At 42.2% G+C, this 22,060-nt stretch overlaps 1 protein-coding gene across 3 annotated transcripts in view; it reads right to left on the reverse strand.

Moving 5' to 3' along the window:
• The window catches only part of epb41l4a (erythrocyte membrane protein band 4.1 like 4A), a 349,865-nt gene extending 329,334 nt beyond the window's left edge, over window positions 1-20,531 (reverse strand). For all 3 annotated transcript variants that reach the window (XM_078566243.1, XM_078566249.1, XM_078566257.1), the window contains exons 1-2: window positions 20,407-20,531; window positions 15,157-15,571 (exon numbers count right to left, since the gene is read on the reverse strand). In XM_078566243.1, coding sequence (XP_078422369.1) covers window positions 15,157-15,255 — 99 coding nt within the window. In that variant the 5' untranslated portion in view covers window positions 15,256-15,571; window positions 20,407-20,531. The remainder of the gene's footprint in view (window positions 1-15,156; window positions 15,572-20,406) is intronic.
• Window positions 20,532-22,060: the final 1,529 nt, after the last annotated feature.

Raw genomic sequence — 22,060 nt, forward strand, 5'->3', positions numbered from 1 at the left:
TTGTGGCTAGTACAACAGTGTGCCAGCAGTGCAGGCAGTGAACGGTTAAGGTAATTGATGAGGTGCCAATAAAGCGGGATACTTTGCCCTAGATGGAATCAGGTCTAAGTGTTATTGGAGTTTCACTCATCCAGGCAAAAAGAGATTATTCCATCACACACATGACTTGTGCTTTGTAGATGTGGAATGGCTTTGAGGAGTCAGGGGAGTTACTTGCTGCAAAATACCCAGCATCTGACCTGCTCTTGTAGCCACAGTATTTATGTGACCAGTCCAGTTAAGTTTCTGGTCAATGGTGATCTCCAGGATGTTAATGATATGGATTCAGCAATGGTAATGCTGTTGAGTGTTAAAAGGAGATGGTCAGCTCTTGTGTGGTGTGAATGTTAGTTGCCACTCATCAGCCTAAATCTGAATGTTGTCCAGGTCTTGTTAGATGCAGGCTCCTTCGCACCTAAGGAGTTGCAAATGGAACTGAATATTGTGCAATCAGCAGCAAACATTCACACTTCTAACCTTATGATGGAGGGAAGACCATTGATGAACCAGATATTTGGGCCTGGAACATAATCCTGGGGAACTCTGCAGCAATGTCCTGGGGTTAAGATGGTTGCCTCCAAAAACCAGAGCCATCTTCCTTTGTGCTGGGATTGACTTCAGCCAGTGAAGAGTTTTCTCCCCAATTCCTATTGACTTGAATGTTATTCAGGTTCCTTGGCTCCACACTCAGTCAATTTTGCATTAATGTCAAAGGCAGTCGCTCTCCCCTCACCTCTGGAATTCAGCTCTTTTGTCCATGTTTGGGCTAAGGCTGTAATGAGGACAGGAGCCAAGATGCCCTGGCAGAACCCAAACCAAGCATTGTTGAGTAGATTATTTGCAAGCATTGCTTGATAGCACTGTTGATGACACCTTCCATTACTTTGCTGATGATAGAGGGTAGGCTGATGGGGCAGTAATTGTCCACATTGGACTAGTCCTGCTTTTTGTGAACAGGACATAGCTGGACAATTTTCCATTTTGTTGAGTAGATGCCAGTATTGCAGCTGTACTAGAACAGATTGACAAGAGACACGGCAAGTTCTGGAGAACAAGTCTTCAGTTCTACAGCTTGGATGCCGGAGGGGCCCATTGCCTTTGTTGCGTTCATTTCTTGATAGCATGTAGAGTGTATCAAACTGGCACTGGTATCTGTGATGATGGGGACCTCAGGAAAAAGTCAAGATGGATCACCCACTTAGCACTTGTGGCTGAAGATGGTTGCAAATGCTTGAACCTTGTCTTCTGCACTTTCATACTGGATTCCATCATCATCAAGAATGAGGATGTTCATGGAGCTTCTTTCCCCCCATTTAGCTGTTTAATTGCCCGCCACCATTCATGACAGGATGTGGCAGAACTGCAGAGCTTTGACCTGATCCAGTGGGTATGGGAATCACTGAGCATGTATGTAGTCCTGTGTCATACTACAACATGTTGGCACACCATTTTTAGGTGTGCCTGATGATGTTCATAGCATATCCTCCTATGCTCATTATTGAATTAGCACTGATCCCCTGACTTGATAGTGATGCTACAGTAAGAGATATGCTCAGCAATTAAGTTACAGAATGTGATGATATACAATTTTGCTGATGCTGATGACGCACAGCGGCTCATGGATGCCCAGTTTTGAACTGCTAGATCTGTTCTGCATCTATCCCACTTAGAACAGTGCTGATGTCACACAACACGATGATGGATGGTGTCCTCAGTGTGAAGACAGGCCTTTGTCTCCACAAGGACTGTGCAGCGTTCACTCTTACCAATACTATAATAACAGATGCACCTACAACAGGTTGAGTGGTGAGGAAGAGATTAATTAGGTTTTTCCCCTTATGTTCGTTTTGTCACCACCTGCCACAGGCCCAGTCTGACAACTATTCTCTTCAGGACTCAGCTAGTTCCATTAATATTGGCACTTCCAAGCCCCTGTTGCTGATGGACATTGAAGGGTGTGGCACCAGGTGAATTGCTCCTTCAGAGCCAGCAGAGATACGATGGTCTGAATGGTCTTCTTCTGTACAGTAACCATTCTATGATTCTAAGTCCCCCACCCAGAGTACATTCTGTGCCCTACTATCCTTGGTGCTGCTTCTAAGTGTTGTCCAACATGGAAGAGTACTAATTTACCAACTGAAGGAGAGGAATACGTGGCAATCAACAGAAGGTTTCTTTGCCCATGCTTGACCTGATACCATGAGACTTAATGCAGTCTGGAGTCAATGTTGAGGACTCCCTGGGACACTCCCTCTCAACTGTATACCACTTTGTCACCACCACTGCTGGATCTGTTCTGCCAACAGGACAGAACATACCAAGGTATAATGACGGAAGGGTCTGGAACATTACCATGCTCTCAGAATCATATATTTCAGCCGATGTTGGGTTGGGAACAGCTCTTCCAATTTTAGTACAAATCACCAGGTGTCACTGAGGAGGATTTTGCATAGTTGACAAGGCTGGGTCTACCTTTCTCATGTCCAAATCTAATGCCTAGGTTGATGCTGAATGGTCCATCCAATTCTGTTCTTATAGTTTTCAAGGGGTCTCCCTACCTCTCAGCCAGAAGCTTCAGGTTTGAGTTCCACTTCAGGACTTGATGGCCACAGAAGCTGCATTCATAACGTGGCCATACAGGTTGATTACCAACCTGCAAATCCTTTAAATACGCCTATGGCAGGTGGTAAGATCAGAAAAGTCTCCTGATTGGCCAGAACCTGCAGAAGGCAATGGCAAACCACTGCAGCACCTTGCCAAGCATAACCATGGACCTTCACATGGAAGTCCGTGGTCGCTAATGCATTCTCAGGGCATGGTGCCTGAAGTGAAAGAGAGGTTTGACACAACAAGGTGGCCTGCTGGGCCATTTCAGAGGGGAGTTAAGCATCAAATGCATTGTCATGGGTCAACAGTCACAGATAGGCCAGGCAAGTAAGGATGGCAGATTTCATTCCTAAAGGGCATTAATGAACCAGATGGGTTTTTGTGACAAATCTGTAGTTTAATGGTCACCATTAGTGACATTAGCTTTTTATCCCTATTTATTTAGTTAAATGAATTTAAATTCCCCCAGCTTCTGTGGTGGGATTTGACCAAATGTCTTCAGATCATTTATCCAGACCTCTGGATTACCAGTCCAGTAGCATAATCACTACAAAAACAGAATTACCTGGAAAAACTCAGCAGGTCTGGCAGCATCGGTGCAGAAGAAAAGAGTCGACATTTCGAGTCCTCACAACCCTTCAACAGAACATGGCATAACCACTATGCCACCATAACCCATGAGTTGATCAGAGGTATGGGGTTTGGCGAAGGGTGGTGGGGGGGGGGAGGTGCAGTGCAGCGGTTGGGGAAGGTCATGAGGGCAGTGAGGAATCAGAAGACCAGTATGCTTTGTTCTCTAGGCACACTGACACCCCCTGCAGATTCTCATGCAAGTGTAGTAGAAACCACTCCTGCCCCTCTCCCCATGCTGCACTCCCTCACACCCACTTCCTGGGACTGGGCAATCTTTTCCTCAGTTAGACCTCCAAATTATTTCATGTTATCCCTTTGCTCTGACTAGTTTCTTATTTACTCTTCTGAACTGTAATCCTCTGATCACCTAGTTAGTATTTTAATCCGCCTAAGATTTCCTAACAGGTTTCTTCCTCTTCACACTGAGCTATTCCTTCTGAGTCTGGTATTTACAGCTAACTCTGTTATCTTCTTCTTCATTTCTATAACTGATAAACAACAGCCTATCTAAATTCCTCTGCAGCAATTATTAAACAGGTAACCATATACATAGCCCACTGCTCTTGTTTTCATAGAAAATTCTTAAGAATTACTTAACAAATCTTACAGAACTTTCCACCAAACGTTTATGTCTAGTGGAATAATGTAGTGAACCATGAGCAGCAATTACAATGTCATTATGGATGAGGAAGGTCCTTCAGCCCAGTTGATTCATCCAGGGAAATGTCAATGCCCACTGCCATTGTAGAATGCAACTATTTCTTATAGAATTTCAGCATTTTGTTCCTCCAATACTCTATCTGGAAATTTATTCTACACGTTGATCATTCTGTGTATGCAGAATTTCTTATCACACATCCTAAAATTACCTTTTACTGGTTTGTTCCCATATCCCCTTGTTTTTCCAGTTAATTTGAAGTAACATTCCAGGCTAACTTATGCCATACCTTTAACGATATAATATATCTCGAAGATCTTGGGTAGATACCTCCTATTTAGTCTGAAAAACTTAGTTTTCTCCAGAGAATGTCCTCATAACAAATCACTGACAATGGGGATCAGCCTTGTGGCTCTTTTCTACAATGTCTCTCTTATTTAACAACCAGAACTGGACACACTATTCTAACAAGAGCACTGTTAAGTTTGGTGATGACTTAGCCAGACTTATATGCTATTGCTTTGGCTATGTAATTACCTATTTGCTTTATTGACTGCTGTTCCACATTGTGTTGAATATCCAACTCACTCTAAATTTCTGAGCTGCCCCATCTGATTCCACTGCCCATCCCAATGTGACAGCAGCTGCAAATTTGACCACTTTGCCACAAATTTCTGTATATTAGGAATTGCAGCAGCCCCAACAGTGAGACCTAACAAACCTCTCACAGTACCTCCAGTATATTCCATTAAAATAAAATTTTACAACAGAAAAGTCTATATTTTGAAAGTTAATTTTCTGAAATATACTTTGAATTTGTACACATTACTTTTAGCCAGCCTTAAGCAGTTTAATTTAAACTTGCAAATAAAAAATCTCATGCTGAACCTTGAAATATCCTTTAACGAGCTTCTAGCTATATTGTCTTCCTTAGCCAGCTTACTGCAAAAGAAATGTCAGGACTGCATTCCCACCTGTCAGTACCACACCATTTAAAAAAATTAGGCCAATTTTCATCATTATATATTAATTGTGGATTTCCGGCATCATTCGCATTCCTTATAGAGTTTTCACCTCTGGGTTTGGATGGGAAAGGGGAAGAAAGAGAAAATTTAGTGCTGCTGCTGGAGCTGAAAGGGACAAAATGGCCACTTTTCTGTCTGCAAAAAAATTCTGCAATTTGAGTTGTCAGTTCTTCAGGGCATAATGTCCCTAAATTTAAAGAATTTTCCCTGGAGATGTAATTGTCATCCAGCGAAGGAACACCTATTTTTTTTTAAGTCTAAAGAATGTAGGGTCATGAAGGTATAACGTAAGCCCAATGGAAGTAGGTGGTTCTTTGCAGTGAATGCCATATCTAGCAACCCCCATATAGTACACAATGCCAGAAAGTTAACTAACCTCTTTAACACAGTCAAGTTAACTGGAGGCAGTCATACCTTGTAGCAATGCGCTGCAACAGCATATTTCCCAGCTGCAGTCAATTTGCCCTCACTATCCTGAAATCCATTTAAAGTTTACCACCTATGCAGGATGTATTACAGTCCCTATCACCCACCAACCCCGCCCCCTCCCTCCTTTTCTTCTCCTGTGAGTGTTATTTTTCTTACAAATGAACTTGTAGGAAAGCAATGAAAGACTTGCTTGATATGCATCTTGTTTCCAACATCTGTTCTCACTTTGACAACGGGTTACATTCTGTACGATTATATAGAGAATGCCTTCACACTTCCTACTTTAAAAAATAAATTAATCCCAATTAAAGACAAGAAAATACCACCTCAATCCCCCATAGGTCGTCCTAGAAAGCACCACATTGCTACCTCAAAAGACTCCTGTCACTATAGAAGTGAGAGATTAGATTTGAAATGGCACACAATAGCATGCACAACATTCATTAGTGATAGGAAGGTACATATATTTGTTTTCATCAAGATGCTTCTGTCACTGCTGAATGATTAAGGCAAGGTGAGGCAAGGCAAGTAGCATAATGTTTTCCAAATGGGAGTTTCAATATTTGAGAGTTACATGTCAGGGGGGGCCAATTTGCATCAGGCAGGGTGGGCACACTAGAGCACTGCAATCGGCCCCCATCATGGGCAGTGGAAAATTATGCAAGGGATTCATTCAGTAGTTGGCCTTCAAGCTGCATTTTCCTTCATTTGTCACCCCAGAGCTGCACAAAAACAGATAGAATTTAGGAGGTTAATATAGCCTCACTTTTTTTTTATATAGTTATGTAATTATACAATGATTTATATTTTTGATTTAAACTAAAAAGATGTGTATTCAATTTGCTGTATCCTGTAAAAAAAATCCTGAATACTTAGACTACAAATGAAGCAAAATAAATATATTTAAAGCTATGGTTGTGTTGAATTTCAGCTTCCACCAGGATTATACTGGCCAAGATCTCTGCTCAGTTCCACCACACCACAAAATACTGCTCAACCAATGTCCCCCCTCAACTCTAAAAATAACCTTTACACCATTTGAAATGTCCTATAATCAAACTTAACAAATTTGAAAATAATTTCTTATTCTTGAAATGTATAATAGACATACTTTATACTTACCTTAAAATGTCAATAGCTGATGCTTCTGCTGCATAATGAATCTTGTAGCCTCAGCTGGGCTGGTCGACAAAAAAAAGCTGCTGCTGATCTAACTTCATTGAACCAATCAGAACCAACACTTTACATACCCACCACAAAGATAGCAATGTAGAACTAATTTGAAAGATAAGCCTATGTTCAGTCACAGTAATACCTTTCCTAAACCAGGTGTGCTGAATCTAATTGCATACTTTTAGTCCAAATTGTAATTAATCACACCACAAACTAGGGGTGAAACCTAAAATATTCCTTGACTGTATGGACCAGCTATTCACCATTAACCTGCTGCACTATTCAACAACTATGAACAAGAACCTGAACTCAAAAAAAGTTAAATATGATACCACCAGTCCAACTGAGATGACAGTGGTATATTACAAAGCAGGAGCACGATAAGTTGACATTTTAGGATAAGCATAAGTTATGTATACACATTGAGAAATATAAATTAAAAATTAAAGTTCTTTACATTTGACTTTAGAAAGAACTGGCTGTCCAGCACTGATGTACATTGAGAACAAAAGGAACCCCTTCAGTAAAACTAATAATGCAAAAGTCATTATAACTATTTTTCTTAACACACATTAGAGTGGATTCATAGTCAGGATATATGCTCATCTGTTCCCATATCATTAAAAATAAAGTAACCTAATTCTTCCTAATGGCTTTTAAAAAAAACAGGCACCATCCTGCTGCAGATTAATGAAGCAAGGGAATATGCTCAGTCTAACAGCACTGCTGCAGAAAATAGAAGATGACAGGAAGAAATCATAAATGTTTAGAATAAAGAACCAAAATGACTGCTGGCAAAACAAAGAACAGAGAAGGACTTGTTTGCTGTCTGCCTCAGAAACAAGACAGTATTTCCCACAAAACCTGAAAGTTGTCTTTGTCAAGATGAAAGCTAAATGAACGTCCAACAAGATAACCATCTACAAGTTTTAATTCTTAAAGCATGAGGAAACATATTTTTGTTTCACGGGGTATTGTGCTCACATTGCATTCTAAATCACCATTAATCTTTCAAGTTAGAGGCAGGTGTTCCCTCTTGTCAAATATGAGTGATGCTTAAACAACCTCTGGTACCACAAAAAATAACTTCTAGAAAGGTGAAAGATAACAGTCTTATACCTTATCAAATTACTACATTAATATGTTGCAACAGTGTCTCTTTGTTTCATGCATTTTGCGTTGTCAAAGCTAGAAATACAATGAATTACAACTCCCGTATAGATTTCATTATCTATCCTCAAGGCACAGCTAATTTATTCATGCAAATCGGCAGTTCGAAGATGCTTATTGGTTTCAGTCAAGGTTTAACAAATTCCAGAGTACTTGTTACTTTTCCACTATCGTATTAATGCCACTACAAAGCAGAAAGTACCAGGATGTCCAAGTGTCCCCAATTCTACACATCCAGACTTTCCAATATTCCTTTCAGCTGAGTCACACCTTTTAAAAGTCCACAAGTTCTATTCTTCACAACATTTGCTAAATGTGAAAAACCTCACTACGTATCATGCAGATTGCACCATTTTAGAAGGGATGCAGGAACAGAGAGACCTGGGATTCCATTCACAAATCTTTGAAGGTGGCAGAACAAATTGATGTGTTACAATAGTGACTACACTTCATAGGTATTTAATTGGCTGTAAAGTGCTTTGAGATTTTAGGTAGTCATGAAAAGTGCTCTATATATAATCTATATGGATAAATGGAGCCATTGGTTAGACCTCAGCTAGACTATTGTGTCCAATTCATATATCACACTTTAAGAAGGGTGTCAGGAGCTTTGAGAGGGTGTAAAAGAGATTTATTAGAATGATATTGGGGTAAAGGACTTCAGTTCTGTGACAAGACTAGAAAAAGTTGGATTGTTCCCTTCAGAGCAGAGAAAGTTAAAGGGAGATCGAGTACATATGAGGAGAAAATGTTTCCATTGGTATCCAGATACCAAAGATTTATGATAATTGGCAAAAGAACCAGAAGGGAGGCTCGAATGTTTTTAGGAAGTGAATTGTTACAATCTGAAATATATAGTCTGAGAGGATGGTGGAAGCAGATTCAAAGTAATTTTCAAAAAGTAATTGGATAACTACTTGAAAAGGAAAAAGTGCAGGTTATGGTAAAGAGTAGAGGTGTGGGACAAATTGGATATCTCTTCCACAGAGGAACCATGGGCCAAATGGCCTCCTTCCATACTGCATGATTCTATGAAAGAGCAGCACTTTCTCTGGACATCTAAACCTAGTCACATTGGAGGAGAAGTGTAACCTCCAAGTACAAGTGAGTTGTGATTTTTAGTGCAGGAGCGCAACTCAGCTCTAATATGCCCAATTCTGGATTCTCCAATTCTGGAGAAACCTACAGACCAAAGTCAGATTTAATAATTGGATGGGGGCAGGTACTTATTGGTGTAATTAATGTCCTTAGGAAAAGTTAAGAGTGCTCTTTTTAAAATTGTTTTTAAACTTGGCTTCAAATTTTACTTAAGCTGGAAGGGTTTCTCAGGGCTTGGAAACAAGTGGGATTGAGCAGCTCTCCAGGTGGGTATTCAAAATTGTCATTGCCCATCTGAATAAAAGCTCACTAATTGTAGCTGCTGTCTCAGATCCCTCTGGCAAATGTTTGGCTCAAACTTCAGCTTGTCCTTACAGCAGTGATAACTGTAGCTCTACAATGAACTGAGGTTATACTAAAATTTACATTGCATATTTCACTTTCAAGCAACCAAAACTTTAATGCTCTACCTGTAAGATCTAATACTAAGCGATTTCCTTCACACATTAAAGATAAATTAAAATTAATAAACATTTGTATTCCTATATACACCAAACTGGTGTCAATCGTCAAATGGCATAATGAATGGCAGATATCAAAAATACTTGAACCTAATAAAGGATTACAGCAATCAATTAGTGGTTTCAAAACCTTATGGTGAATGCTATCGTGGCTATATATGGAATGGATAAGTCATTTATAAGCACTATAAAATTACACATTATATGAAATATAAGTTATCACTTTAGCACTTGTTTTGAAATATTACAGATTATAATGCAAATTGCTGATAATTCCATGTCATTTTTTTGCCAAAACAAAAATTATCTCCAATAATTTGAATTAAAATTACAGCGAAATAGGAGTTTAATGCTGAAAGAAAAATCAAATTTGAATTAAACAACTCTGAATTAAGAACAGTATTATTTGATCATTTGACCAGAAACTTTGTGGAATGCTCAATATATCCCCAACTAGGATAGGAAAAGCAAACCAAAAACCTAAATTAGAATCCTGCATAGAATTTTGGTCCCCTCACATGGTAAATGATAGCAAGGCGCTGAAAATGTTTGAGGGGGGCCGTTAATTTGATACATAGTTTAAAAAATAGGTTTCCAAAAAACACTTGGATAGCTGCATTTTTCTTTATTTTAGAAAAGCACTGATTGCAGAGAGATTTGTTGGAAATACTTAAAATAACACAGGGGCTATCTGAATTAGATAGAATTAGGGCCCATGCATACAAGTTATGTAAGCTTAGCACTAAGTTAGACATGAAAAGGCTGTTTTTCCTTTTCGCATAAAGTCATTGACTATTACAATATTGCCAGCTTGTGCACCGAGAGCAGATTCGCTTGCAATGTTCTAAATGGAGCTAAACGGAGATCTAGCACAGGCTGATGTTGTCACACACAAAAACTTCTGGAACTTGTACTTATTGCCTTCAGGGTATTCCTTTCCTCTGAACTGGCCTAGGTTTTTTGCTCCTCCTATTAGGTTACATGTCTGGTGGTATGTATGGAGCTTGGGGGTCATAGTGCTTAGTTGCAACATGACTATTGGGTAGGCTTAATGGACCAGTCTTTTCCCCTCCATCAGTTTTGTACAATCATATGTTTCCTGTCCTGAATGCCATCCAGTGATTCCCATGGATGGGTGTAAATAGGTGAAAAGATCAAACCAGCTGAGATACCACATACAGTTAAATGGCTTGCTAACACCCACTACGCAAGCACAAAACAGCTTCTACTGTGGATCAAAGTCAAACAAACAGAACAGTCCTATGTTCATGTCAACATGAGTTACTTATGATAAATGGCACATTTTACACAGATATATTAAATTCACTTTGACTAATAAGTCTCACTTATGAATAAACTGATCCATAGACAAGTCAAATATCCAATAGCAACAATGCTTTTCATGTTCAATTCACAGTTTTTTAAACAAATACTATAGTTACACAAGTGCGTGTGCACGTGTGTGGAGGTGGTAGTTGTCATTCGGAATTCTGTATCTTTGCATTCCACCCATAAGATGCACAGTAATTTAAGTCCCTCGAAATGCTACAAACTCCAAAACTACAAAAAAATAATGACATGATAATTAAATTGGCATTGTGAAAGATTTGCCACTTCTACTTGAAATGGATAGTCCTTAAAGCCTGGTTGATTTGGAAGCATCTGGATGCAGTAAAGGTAGATTCCCTTTTGAAAATACATCAGAACATAAAGTTCAAGCTTATTCCCACAATACCAGATAAATACAATCATAGTACTGTACAGCACAGAAGGGGGCCATTCAAAGAGCAATTCTGTAAGTCCCACTCTGCAACTCTTTCCCCATATCCCTGCAATTTCCTCTTCTTTGTCCCAATTCCCTTTTAAAGGCAAATACTCATTCTGTATTCATCACCCTATCAGACAGTGTATTCTATATCCTAATCACCCATTGCGTAATAAGGTTTTTTCTCACATCGCCTCTGGTTCTTGTACCAAAAACCTTAAATTTATGCCCTTTGGTTATCAATCTTTCAGCCACTGGAAACAGCTTTACTTTGTTTACTCTGTCTAAATCCTTCATTATTTTAATCACCTCTATCAAATCTCCTTTCTATTACTTATTCGTTCATGGAACATGGGCATCGCTGACAAGGCCCAACTATTTATTCCCCAGCCTGTGACAAGGTGGGGTTGAGCCATCTTGTTGAACTGCTGCACTCCATGTGGTTAAAATACTCCAGGCTATGGAGCTCCCCCAGCAACGATGAAGGAAGAAAGGATGATATATTTCCAAGTCAGGATGAGGGGACTTGCAGGTGGTGGTGTTCCATGTATCTGTTACCCTTATCCTCCTAGGCGGTGGAGGTCACAGATTTGGGAGATACTGTTGAAGATGCCTTGGCAAATTGTTGCAGTCCACCTTGTGGGACACACTGCAGCCACTGCATGCCAGTGGTGAAGGGAGTGAATATCTATGTTGATGGTGGAGTTGGTGCCAATCAGGACAGCTGTTTTGTCTTGGATGGTGTTGAGCTTCTTGAGTGGTGATGGAGCTGCAATCATCCAGGTAAGTGGAGAATATTCCTTCATACTCCTAACTTGTGCTCTGTAAATGGTGGACAGGCTTTGGGAGTCAGGGGTTGAGTCACTTGACACAAAATATCTCGTGTGATGGAATTTGTGGCTTCAAAGCTTGTATTTTTTGAGACGATCCTAATTGAAAAGGGGAACTAAGAAACGAAACAGTTTCCTTAGAAACTGGAAGATTTAAAGATGGAAACTGATTGGAAACCAAAACTTCTGAGGGAACTGCAAGTGGTTGAAACCATATAAAAGGACACAGAGCCATCGGAGCTCAGACAATGATCCCAGTGGTGCAGAGGAAGACTGAAGACAGGGACTAGATCCAGAAGCTGAATATAGGTAAATATATATATACACATATATATATATTATATATATATATAAAAATAAATATAATATAGGTAAATATATAGTTTCTGCAGTTGCTTGTTACTTTAAAATAACATTGGCAGATCTGCACCATCCAGACCATCGTAAGCAGAGTTGAGGAGGTTCTGTAAACATGTGCCATTTTTAGTGAAGACTGTGTCTGAGGAAATCAGGTTGGTTATGGACTGTGCATCTGGGGATCAGGCTAAATCCTCGGTGAAGAGGAACTGAAATTCTTTGTGAGAAAGATAGAGTTTGAAGGACATTGTGGCTGAGACTGATGATATATATGCTGAGTGGACTGTCAAGCCAATTTGTAAGATCAGTCTTAGTTGTATCTGTCATTTAATGTGTAATTTATAGTTTATAATTGACCACAATTTGCCTGTTAATTCATGTTTAACTTGTGTTGAGACTGGGTTTTAGAGTAGAGGTGGTTACCCGAGAAAGTATTTAGTATTTGTTTGGTTTGACTTTTGTATAGTAAAAATTCTTTATGTTTTAAACCACGGAACTTTGTGGCTTCATTCCTTCAGTAAATAACTGGGATTTTGAATTTCCGACATCATAACACTTGCCACTGACCTGCTCTTACAGCTGGTCCAGATAAGTTTCTTGTCGACTATGACCTCCAGAGTGTTAATGGCAGGAAATTCAGCAAGGGTAATGGTGTTAAATGTCAAGCAAGGTGGTTAGTTTCTCTTTTGCTGGAGATGGACATTGCCTGGCACTCGTGTGACATAAATATTAATTGTAATTTATAAGTCCAAGCCCAATTGTTGTCCAGGTCTTATTGCATGCAGGTATGGATTACTTGTTTCTCTGACAAGTTGCTTTCTTTGTTCTAAGGAGGACATGCGTTTAAAAAATTCCTGTTTATAACAGGCAAATTCCTGGAGGGCTCACACTTACTTTCTGCCCATATTTAAGTAAGCTTCTTTAGGAAAATATTCTACCCTCCACTGCAACTGCTGCCATTTTGATAGCCACAACCAGCACAGCAGAAGTGTTGGAACAGGTAGTGAACCAATACTAATGAACCATTCAATCCTCGACAGAGCTCCAATTGCTAACTTAGTCGAGGGTAGTCCTCAAGCTCCACGAGCTCTTGATGCCACTAACTCTCGGAGTACTGACATGTGAGCTTCCTTTTGTGAAATAACCACTAATTTTGACAAAATAACATTCTATGCAACACAAGGTCACTGCTATGTCCCAATAAAATAAAACGTAACAGAGAAAGTATAATCAAAGCAGTGAATATAGTCATCAACTGCACCAGATTACTGTAGTACTTTTCGGTCTTGAATGCCAATATGGGAAATTGTACATCCCTTTGAAAAAGTGGTGAAATTGCCTGTTGAATGCCTAACCGCTATCTCTCCACTGGAGATGAGCTGCACTTTCAGATCTTAACATCAATAAGTGAGAATTATGAAATGCATCTTTTTTTTTAACCTATTTTCAATGCACACCCTTGTCAAAGACGCAGGTAACCATCAGTCACCAACATATTTCTGCACCCTTTTAATATTTAGATAGAGCACTTTATACTTTATGTTTTTTCATTCTCACCTTTAACTTATGCAAGTTCCTACTCTAATTAAAACTTGCCAGCAAAATCCATCTTTTCTTCAAAACTAGCACACAAGTCAAAAGAAATTCGAATTATAAAATTTTTAGGGTCTAATTCCCACAATCCTAACAAGGATTTGCCTCAGTGTCATAGTGATGAATTTGTATAGTAGGATAGAAATTACAGTCAACTACATTATGTAGAAACACAATGTTACACCAAATTCTTTTCTCTACTTAAACAGAAACATTAACTGATTGAACAAACAGAAAGATAAATGTGAGGTTAAATTCCTGGCATACAGCCTCATTTGACAAGAACACAGATCAAAGAACTGGGCATACAAGTGCCCAAATTGTGCCAATCCTAATCACTAGAAACTGTGAGCTCTGTAAATACACTTATCTGCACACCAGGTGATCCAACTCATGTTCTGATTGAGCAACTTCCCCATCTTGATGCAAGTACATCCACATGGCAACTCTGGTGGCAATAATTTGACTGAATTTTGTTCCCCAAATTATTTGTTAATTATTTTACTCAGATGGGGAAAATAAACTGCCTGCCAATATAGATTGAATGTTTCCTGTTTCGAAAAAATTGCACCAGTAATTGCCCATGCTCAACCAAGTTGAGATACAAACATATTAAATCAACGAACCAATCTTGCACTTATTGGTTCTCTAACATTGTAAAAGAATTTATAAACCAGTTTAATTAATTCTCATTTGTGGAATTCTCAAATGGTGCAATAATTTAAAAATATTAATAACTGGTGCAAACTAGCATCTTGTTTCAACAGGTACCCAGAGAGTGTTTACACTACCACAGTGTGAAATCCAATAGCACTGGTATAGAACATGGTCATCACCATGGTAAGTCTAAGCTACCATACTTGCATTTTCTGTTGCCTGAGGAAGACATGTGAGAGAGACCAATTAGCTTGATCATATCTCAGACCATGTATTTGCTTACATCCCAATACTTATGTCATACTAGTACACTTACAAGAGCTCCACTTCCAGAAGAATGGATTTCTTTTTCTATGCATTTATGTTTTAACAGTGATGGGAGAAGTTGCCCCACAATCAGTATAATGCAAACATAGTGGTGAAAATAAGGTAATTATCCCACAGTGTTCTTGCTGCAATGTTGAAAGGATCAATTTAAATAAATGCCAGTGTTTTCATTCAATGCACATCTTGGAAAGCACCACTGTTGAAAACGGATGAAAATTATTAATGCATAATATGAACACCAGTCCACTTGATGGCTGGACTAGGATCAACTTACTTTGATTCCTTGTTGTTGGGTAGTTAATGTGAGTTTGGTCTCGTCTAAGAGCAAAACTTCGCAATAAAATTCCTCCTGTGCAGCGCAGAAGCAGCCCATCGCTGCATTGAAACTAGGAGAAGATTAAACCAGACGTGAAGTCAAATAACTTGCCCCAATTTCGGTGAAAAACCGTCAGTTTGTGTCCAGTTAATCAAGCACATGGGGTGATGCCATTGCACAGTGCCATTTGGAGGTGGATAAATGAAAATGTACCAGCTGGTAACATGTATCACCACCTCTGGAAACCCGTCACTTTTCTGATGAAACCACCATGAGATATATAATGCAAACGGTTATATCCTTTAAATAAAATGCAAGTGAAACAATTCCGTCGATCAGGCAACTTCGACGAGCTGGGTCTTGGAGGTGAAATCTGGAAGAGGAATAATAGCGCCCTTAATTAAATAATATTGGACCACACTTGACATATCGCATGTGTAGTGTCACTGAGCTTTCCTAAATATTAAGGAACCAAAAGGAATAACAATCCCTTTCTGGGTGTGTTTACAATTAGTTTGAAGTACCCTATTCCCTAACAAAGAATCAAATGAAACGTTTGCTAAAGTGAAAAAGAAAACAGCTCAATGTATTTATCCCCCAGTTACAAACACGAACTGTTCGTGGCTATTTGTAATCGCTGATTGAACAGCACTATGATGGGACATGAACCACTAACCTGTTTAGGGGTTGGTCGCTCTCCTCACAATACTCTCCCTAAAACAGATGCTCATGAGCAGTAGAGGATGAGCGGTATGTTTGTGCCCAAACAGCCGAACACAAAGTTACATTGTTCATTCGGACCTCACCTCCCACTTCCTTCAACTGAAATGCGGCGTAACCCAAGCCGCACTGGGAAAAGTAGCAGACAATACCAACCCCGGGTGTGGAGCTAGAATGGGCGAAGATCCCGAACTGGCTGCCGGTGAAGAGGCCGCTCACCCTGCATGGTCTTGGTCACATGCCTTTACTCCCGCTCTCTGTCTCACACACCACCTACCAGTCCCTGGGTTCCACAGCTCACAGATCTGGTTTGCAAAGCTCCCAACTCCCTCCGGGTTACAGCGCTCCCCTCTACCTCTCTCTGAGTTACACTGCTCCCCTCTCTCTCTCTGGGTTACACCGCTCCCTTCTCCCTATCTCTCTGGGTTACACAGCTCTCTCTCTCCCTGGATTAGAGTCTCTCTCTGAGTAACACGGCTCTCTTTCTCTCTCTCTCTCTGGGTTACAGAGTCATAGGGGTCTACAGCACAGAGAAATGCCCTTTGGCCCATCGAGTCTGCTCCGGTCAAACAAGTACTTAACTATTCTAATCCCATTTTCCAGCACTAGGCCTATAGCCTTGTATGCCATGGCATCTCAAGTGCACATCCAAGTACTTCTCAAATGTTACGAGGGTTTCTGCCTCTACCACCCTTTCAGGCAGAGTTCCAGATTCCCACCACCCTCTGGGTGAAAAAAGTCTTCCTCACATCCCCTCTAAACCTCCTGCTCCTTACCTTAAATATAGGCCCCCTGGTTATTGATCCCTCCACCAAGGGGAAAAGTTCCTTCCTGTCTACCCTATCTATGCCCCTTATAATTTTATACACCTCAATCATGTCCCCCCTCAATCTCCTCCGCTCCAGGGAAAATAACCCCAGTCTATCCAATCTATCCGCATAGCTAAAACTCTCCAGCCCAGGCAACATCCTGGTAAATCTCCTCTGCACTCTCTCTAGTGCAATCACATCCTTCCTATAATGCGGATTCCAGAACTGCATGCAATATGCTAGCTGTGGCCCAACCAGCGTTTTATACAGTTCCAGCATAACCTCCCTGCTCTTATATTCTATGCCTCAGCTAATAAAGGCAAATATATCATCTGCTTCTTAACCACCTTATCAACCTATCTCGCTACCATAAGGGACCGGTGGACATGCACACCAAGGTCCCTCTGATCCTCGGTACTTCCCAGGGTCCTACCATTCATCGTGTATTCCCATGCCTTGTTTGTCCTGCCCAAGTGCATCACCTTACACTTATCTGGATTAAATTCCATTTGCCACTGACCAGCCCATCTGACCAGCCCATCTATATCCTCCTGTGATCTAAGGCTATCCTCCTCACTATTTACCACCCCACCAATTTTCGTGTCATCCGCGAACTGACTGATCAACCCTCCTACATTCAAGTCTAAATCATTTATATATATCACAAACAGCAAGGGACCCAACACCGATTCCTGTGGAACCCCACTGGATACAGGCATTCAGTCACAAAAACACCCCTCAGCCATCACCCTCTGCTTCCTGCCATTCAGCCAATTCTGGATCCAATTTGCCAAATTGCCTTGGGTCCCATGGGCACTTACCTTTGTTACCAGTCTCCCATGCGGGACCTTATCAAAAGTCTTGCTGAAGTCCAAGTAGACTAAGTCAAATGCATTGCCCTCATCTACACACCTGGTCACCTCTTCGAAAAATTCAATCAAATTGGTCAGACATGACCTCCACTCAACAAAACCATGCTGACTGTCCTTGATTGGTGCAACACCTGCCCCTTTACTTCCCCTCTCCTCACCGTCCAAGGGCCCAAACACTCCTTTCAAGTGAAGCAGCATTTCACTTGCACTTCACTCAATTTAGTCTACTGCATTCATTTCCTCTACATTGGAGAGACCAAACGCAGACTGGGTGACCGCTTTGCGGAACGCCTTCGGTCTGTCTGCAAGCATGACCCAGACCTCCCTGTCGCTTGCCATTTCAACACACCACCCTGCTCTCATGCCCACATGTCCGTCCTTGCCCTGCTGCATTGTTCCAGTAAAGCTCAAGCAAACTGGAGGAACAGCACCTCATCTTCCGACTAGGCACTTTACAGCCTTCCGGACTGAATATTGAGTTCAACAATTTTAGATCATGAACTCTCTCCTCCATCCCCACCCCCTTTCCGATCCCCCTTTTTTCCAATAATTTATATAGATTTTTCTTTTCCTACCTATTTCCATTATTTTTAAATGTATTTCCATCCATTGTTTTATCTCTACCTTTTAGCCTATTTCGATCCCTTCACCCCACCCCACCCCCACTAGGGCTATCTGTACCTTGCTTGTCCTGATTTCTACCCTTAATGTCACCTATTAGCACATTCCTTAGATAATAACACCTTTAACACCTCTTTGTCCTTTTGTCTATGACATCTTTTGGCTATCTCCACCTATCACTGGCCCTCTATTCAGCTCTACCTGTCCCACCCCCCTTAAACCAGCTTATATTTCACCTCTTTTCTATTTTTCCTTAGTTCTGTTGAAGAGTCATATGGACTCGAAACGTTAACTGTGTTCGTCTCTGCAAATGCTGTCAGACCTGCTGAGTTTTTCCAGGTATTTTTATTTTTGTCCTTGATTCATCCCTGCCTCTCCAAGTATGGATTAATTCTGTCCCTCAGGATTGCTTCCAATAGTTTCCCCACCATTGAGGTTAGACTGACTACACGGCTCTCTCTCTCTCTCTCTCTGGGTTACACGGCTCTCTCTCTCTCTGGGTTACACGGCTCTCTCTCTCTCTGGGTACACGGCTCTCTCTCTCTCTGGGTTACACGGCTCTCTCTCTCTCTGGGTTACACGGCTCTCTCTCTCTCTCTCTGGGTTAAAAACAGCTCGCTCTCTCTCTCTCTCTCTCTCTCTCTGGGTTAAAAACAGCTCGCTCTCTCTCTCTCTCTCTCTCTGGGTTAAAAACAGCTCGCTCTGGGTTACACAGCTCCTTTCTCTCTCTCTCTCTCTCTCTCTGGGTTACACAGCTCCTTTCTCTCTCTCTCTGGGTTACACAGCTCCTTTCTCTCTCTCTCTCTGGGTTACACAGCTCCTTTCTCTCTCTCTCTCTGGGTTACACAGCTCCTTTCTCTCTCTCTCTGGGTTACACAGCTCCTTTCTCTCTCTCTCTCTGGGTTACACAGCTCCTTTCTCTCTCTCTCTCTGGGTTACACAGCTCCTTTCTCTCTCTCTCTCTGGGTTACACAGCTACTTTCTCTCTCTCTCTCTGGGTTACACAGCTCCTTTCTCTCTCTCTCTCTGGGTTACACAGCTCCTTTCTCTCTCTCTCTCTGGGTTACACAGCTCCTTTCTCTCTCTCTCTCTCTGGGTTACACAGCTCCTTTCTCTCTCTCTCTCTCTGGGTTACACAGCTCCTTTCTCTCTCTCTCTGGGTTACACAGCTCCTTTCTCTCTCTCTCTCTCTGGGTTACACAGCTCCTTTCTCTCTCTCTCTCTCTGGGTTACACAGCTCCTTTCTCTCTCTCTCTGGGTTACACAGCTCCTTTCTCTCTCTCTCTCTCTGGGTTACACAGCTCCTTTCTCTCTCTCTCTCTCTGGGTTACACAGCTCCTTTCTCTCTCTCTCTCTCTGGGTTACACAGCTCCTTTCTCTCTCTCTCTCTCTGGGTTACACAGCTCCTTTCTCTCTCTCTCTCTCTGGGTTACACAGCTCCTTTCTCTCTCTCTCTCTCTGGGTTACACAGCTCCTTTCTCTCTCTCTCTCTCTCTCTGGGTTACACAGCTCCTTTCTCTCTCTCTCTCTCTCTGGGTTACACAGCTCCTTTCTCTCTCTCTCTGGGTTACACAGCTCCTTTCTCTCTCTCTCTGGGTTACACAGCTCCTTTCTCTCTCTCTCTCTCTGGGTTACACAGCTCCTTTCTCTCTCTCTCTCTCTCTGGGTTACACAGCTCCTTTCTCTCTCTCTCTCTCTGGGTTAAACAGCTCTTTCTCTCTCTCTCTCTCTCTGGGTTACACAGCTCCTTTCTCTCTGGGTTACACAGCTCCTTTCTCTCTCTCTCTCTCTGGGTTACACAGCTCCTCTCTGGGATAAAAACAGCTCTCTCTGGGGTACACGGCACCTTTCTCTCTCTCTCTGGGTTACACAGCTCCTTTCTCTCTCTCTCTCTGGGGTACACGGCTCCTTTCTCTCTCTGTCTGGGTTACACAGCTCCTTTCTTTTTCTCTCTCTGTCTGGGTTACACAGCTCCTTTCTCTCTCTGTCTGGGTTACACAGCTCCTTTCTTTTTCTCTCTCTGTCTGGGTTACACAGCTCCTTTCTCTCTATGTCTGGGTTACACAGCTCCTTTCTTTTTCTTTCTCTCTCTGGGTTACACAGCGTATTTCGCTCTCTCTCTATCTTACTTTTCACTTGTTCCCAGACATGTTCTATTCCTTTCCTCTTTGTAACCGGTTCCTTACCCGGGCCCGTCTTCTCTCCTATTCCCGTTCCCGTGATGCTAGCCTCCGTTTCCCGGGCTGCCGGTTTTTGTGACCGACACCGGGTTTGGGCTCCGGTAACCGAGGAAACACCGCCGTCCCTTCACCCAAAGCGTGCGCGCTCCCGAACACCACCTTGCACGCTGGAACTTGTAGTCTTTGTTAGACAAAAGGCAAGCCAGTCATTAATTATCTCTACATTATTTTAGTACATGAAATGTATATGTAGCCTAAGGGTTAGCCCATTACATTTCAGATATAACACTTTGTCACAGGCGCAAAAATAATATTTCACAAGGGGAAGACCGTCATTTAGGATTGGGTCATTCTACCTGAAGCTTGAAACTGCCAAGTATTTATTTAATCTTCACTGCTCTCTCACCCAGCAATGATTAAATTCTGATTGATGTGAAGCTGTGAAACGTGTCCTTTCTGCACGTTTTGACTTTGTGACCTTCATACTTGCCAACCTTAGAAAGTAGCAAAATTAACCAACAGCTTCTAAACTGCTCAAGAGCATGTCTCATTAGAAGCCATTGACATAAACAAGATATATGGGCTTTGTAACATAACCTGCCGACCTAATATACATCCAGGAGGGAGGGGGTTGACTGGGAGATGAGCCTAGCAGGAAAGACAGTGGAACAGCAATGGCAGGAGTTTCTGGGAGTAATTTGGGAGACACAGCAAAAATTCATCCTTAGGAAGAAGCATACTAAAGGGAGGACGAAGCAACCATGGCTGACAAGGAGAGTCAGGGACAGCTTAAAAGCTAAAGAGAAAGCATACAATGCGGCGAAGAGCAGTGGGAAACCAGGGGATTGGGAAGCCTACAGAGACCAACAGAAGACAACTAAAAAAGAAATAAGGAGGGAGAAGATTAAATATGAGGGTAAACTAGCCAGTAATATAAAAGAAGATTGCAAGAGTTTTTAGATATATAAAGGGTAAGAGAGAGGCAAAAGTGGACATTGGGCAGCTGGAAAATGACGCTGGAGAAGTAGTGGTGGTGAACAAAGAAATGGCGGAGGAACTGAATAGGTACTTTGCGTCAGTCTTCACGGTGGAAGACACGAGTGACATCCCTAAAGTTCAAGAGAGTCAGGGGCAGAGGTGAGTATGGTGGCCATTACCAAGGAGAAGGTGCTAGGAAAACTGAAAGGTCTGAAGGTTGACAAGGGGAGGAGGGAGGGAGGGAGGGAGGTGGGGGGAGGAGGGAGGGAGGGAGGGAGGTGGGGGGAGGAGGGAGGGAGGTGGGAGGAGGTGGGGAGGGAGGTTGGGGGGGAGGAGAGGGGGGAGGGGAGGTTGGGGGGGGAGGGGGGGAAGGGGGGGAGGAGGGGGGGGAGGAGAGGGGGAGGGGGGGAGGAGAGGGGGGAGGAGGGGGAGGAGAGGGGGGAGGAGAGGGGGGAGGGGAGGGGGGAGGGGGGGAGGAGAGGGGGGAGGGGGGAGGAGAGGGGGGATGGGGGGAGGAGAGGGGGGAGGGGGGAGGAGAGGGGGGGAGGGGGGGAGGGGGGGGAGGAGAGGGGGGGGGGGGGAGGGGGAGGAGGAGAGGGGGGAGGGGGGGAGAGAGGGGGGGAGGGGGGAGGGGGGGGAGGGGGGGGAGAGGAGGGGGAGGGGGGGGAGGGGGAGAGGGGGG

Source organism: Cetorhinus maximus, chromosome 2 (assembly GCF_964194155.1).
Source record: "Cetorhinus maximus chromosome 2, sCetMax3.hap1.1, whole genome shotgun sequence".
Lineage (NCBI taxonomy): Eukaryota > Metazoa > Chordata > Chondrichthyes > Lamniformes > Cetorhinidae > Cetorhinus > Cetorhinus maximus.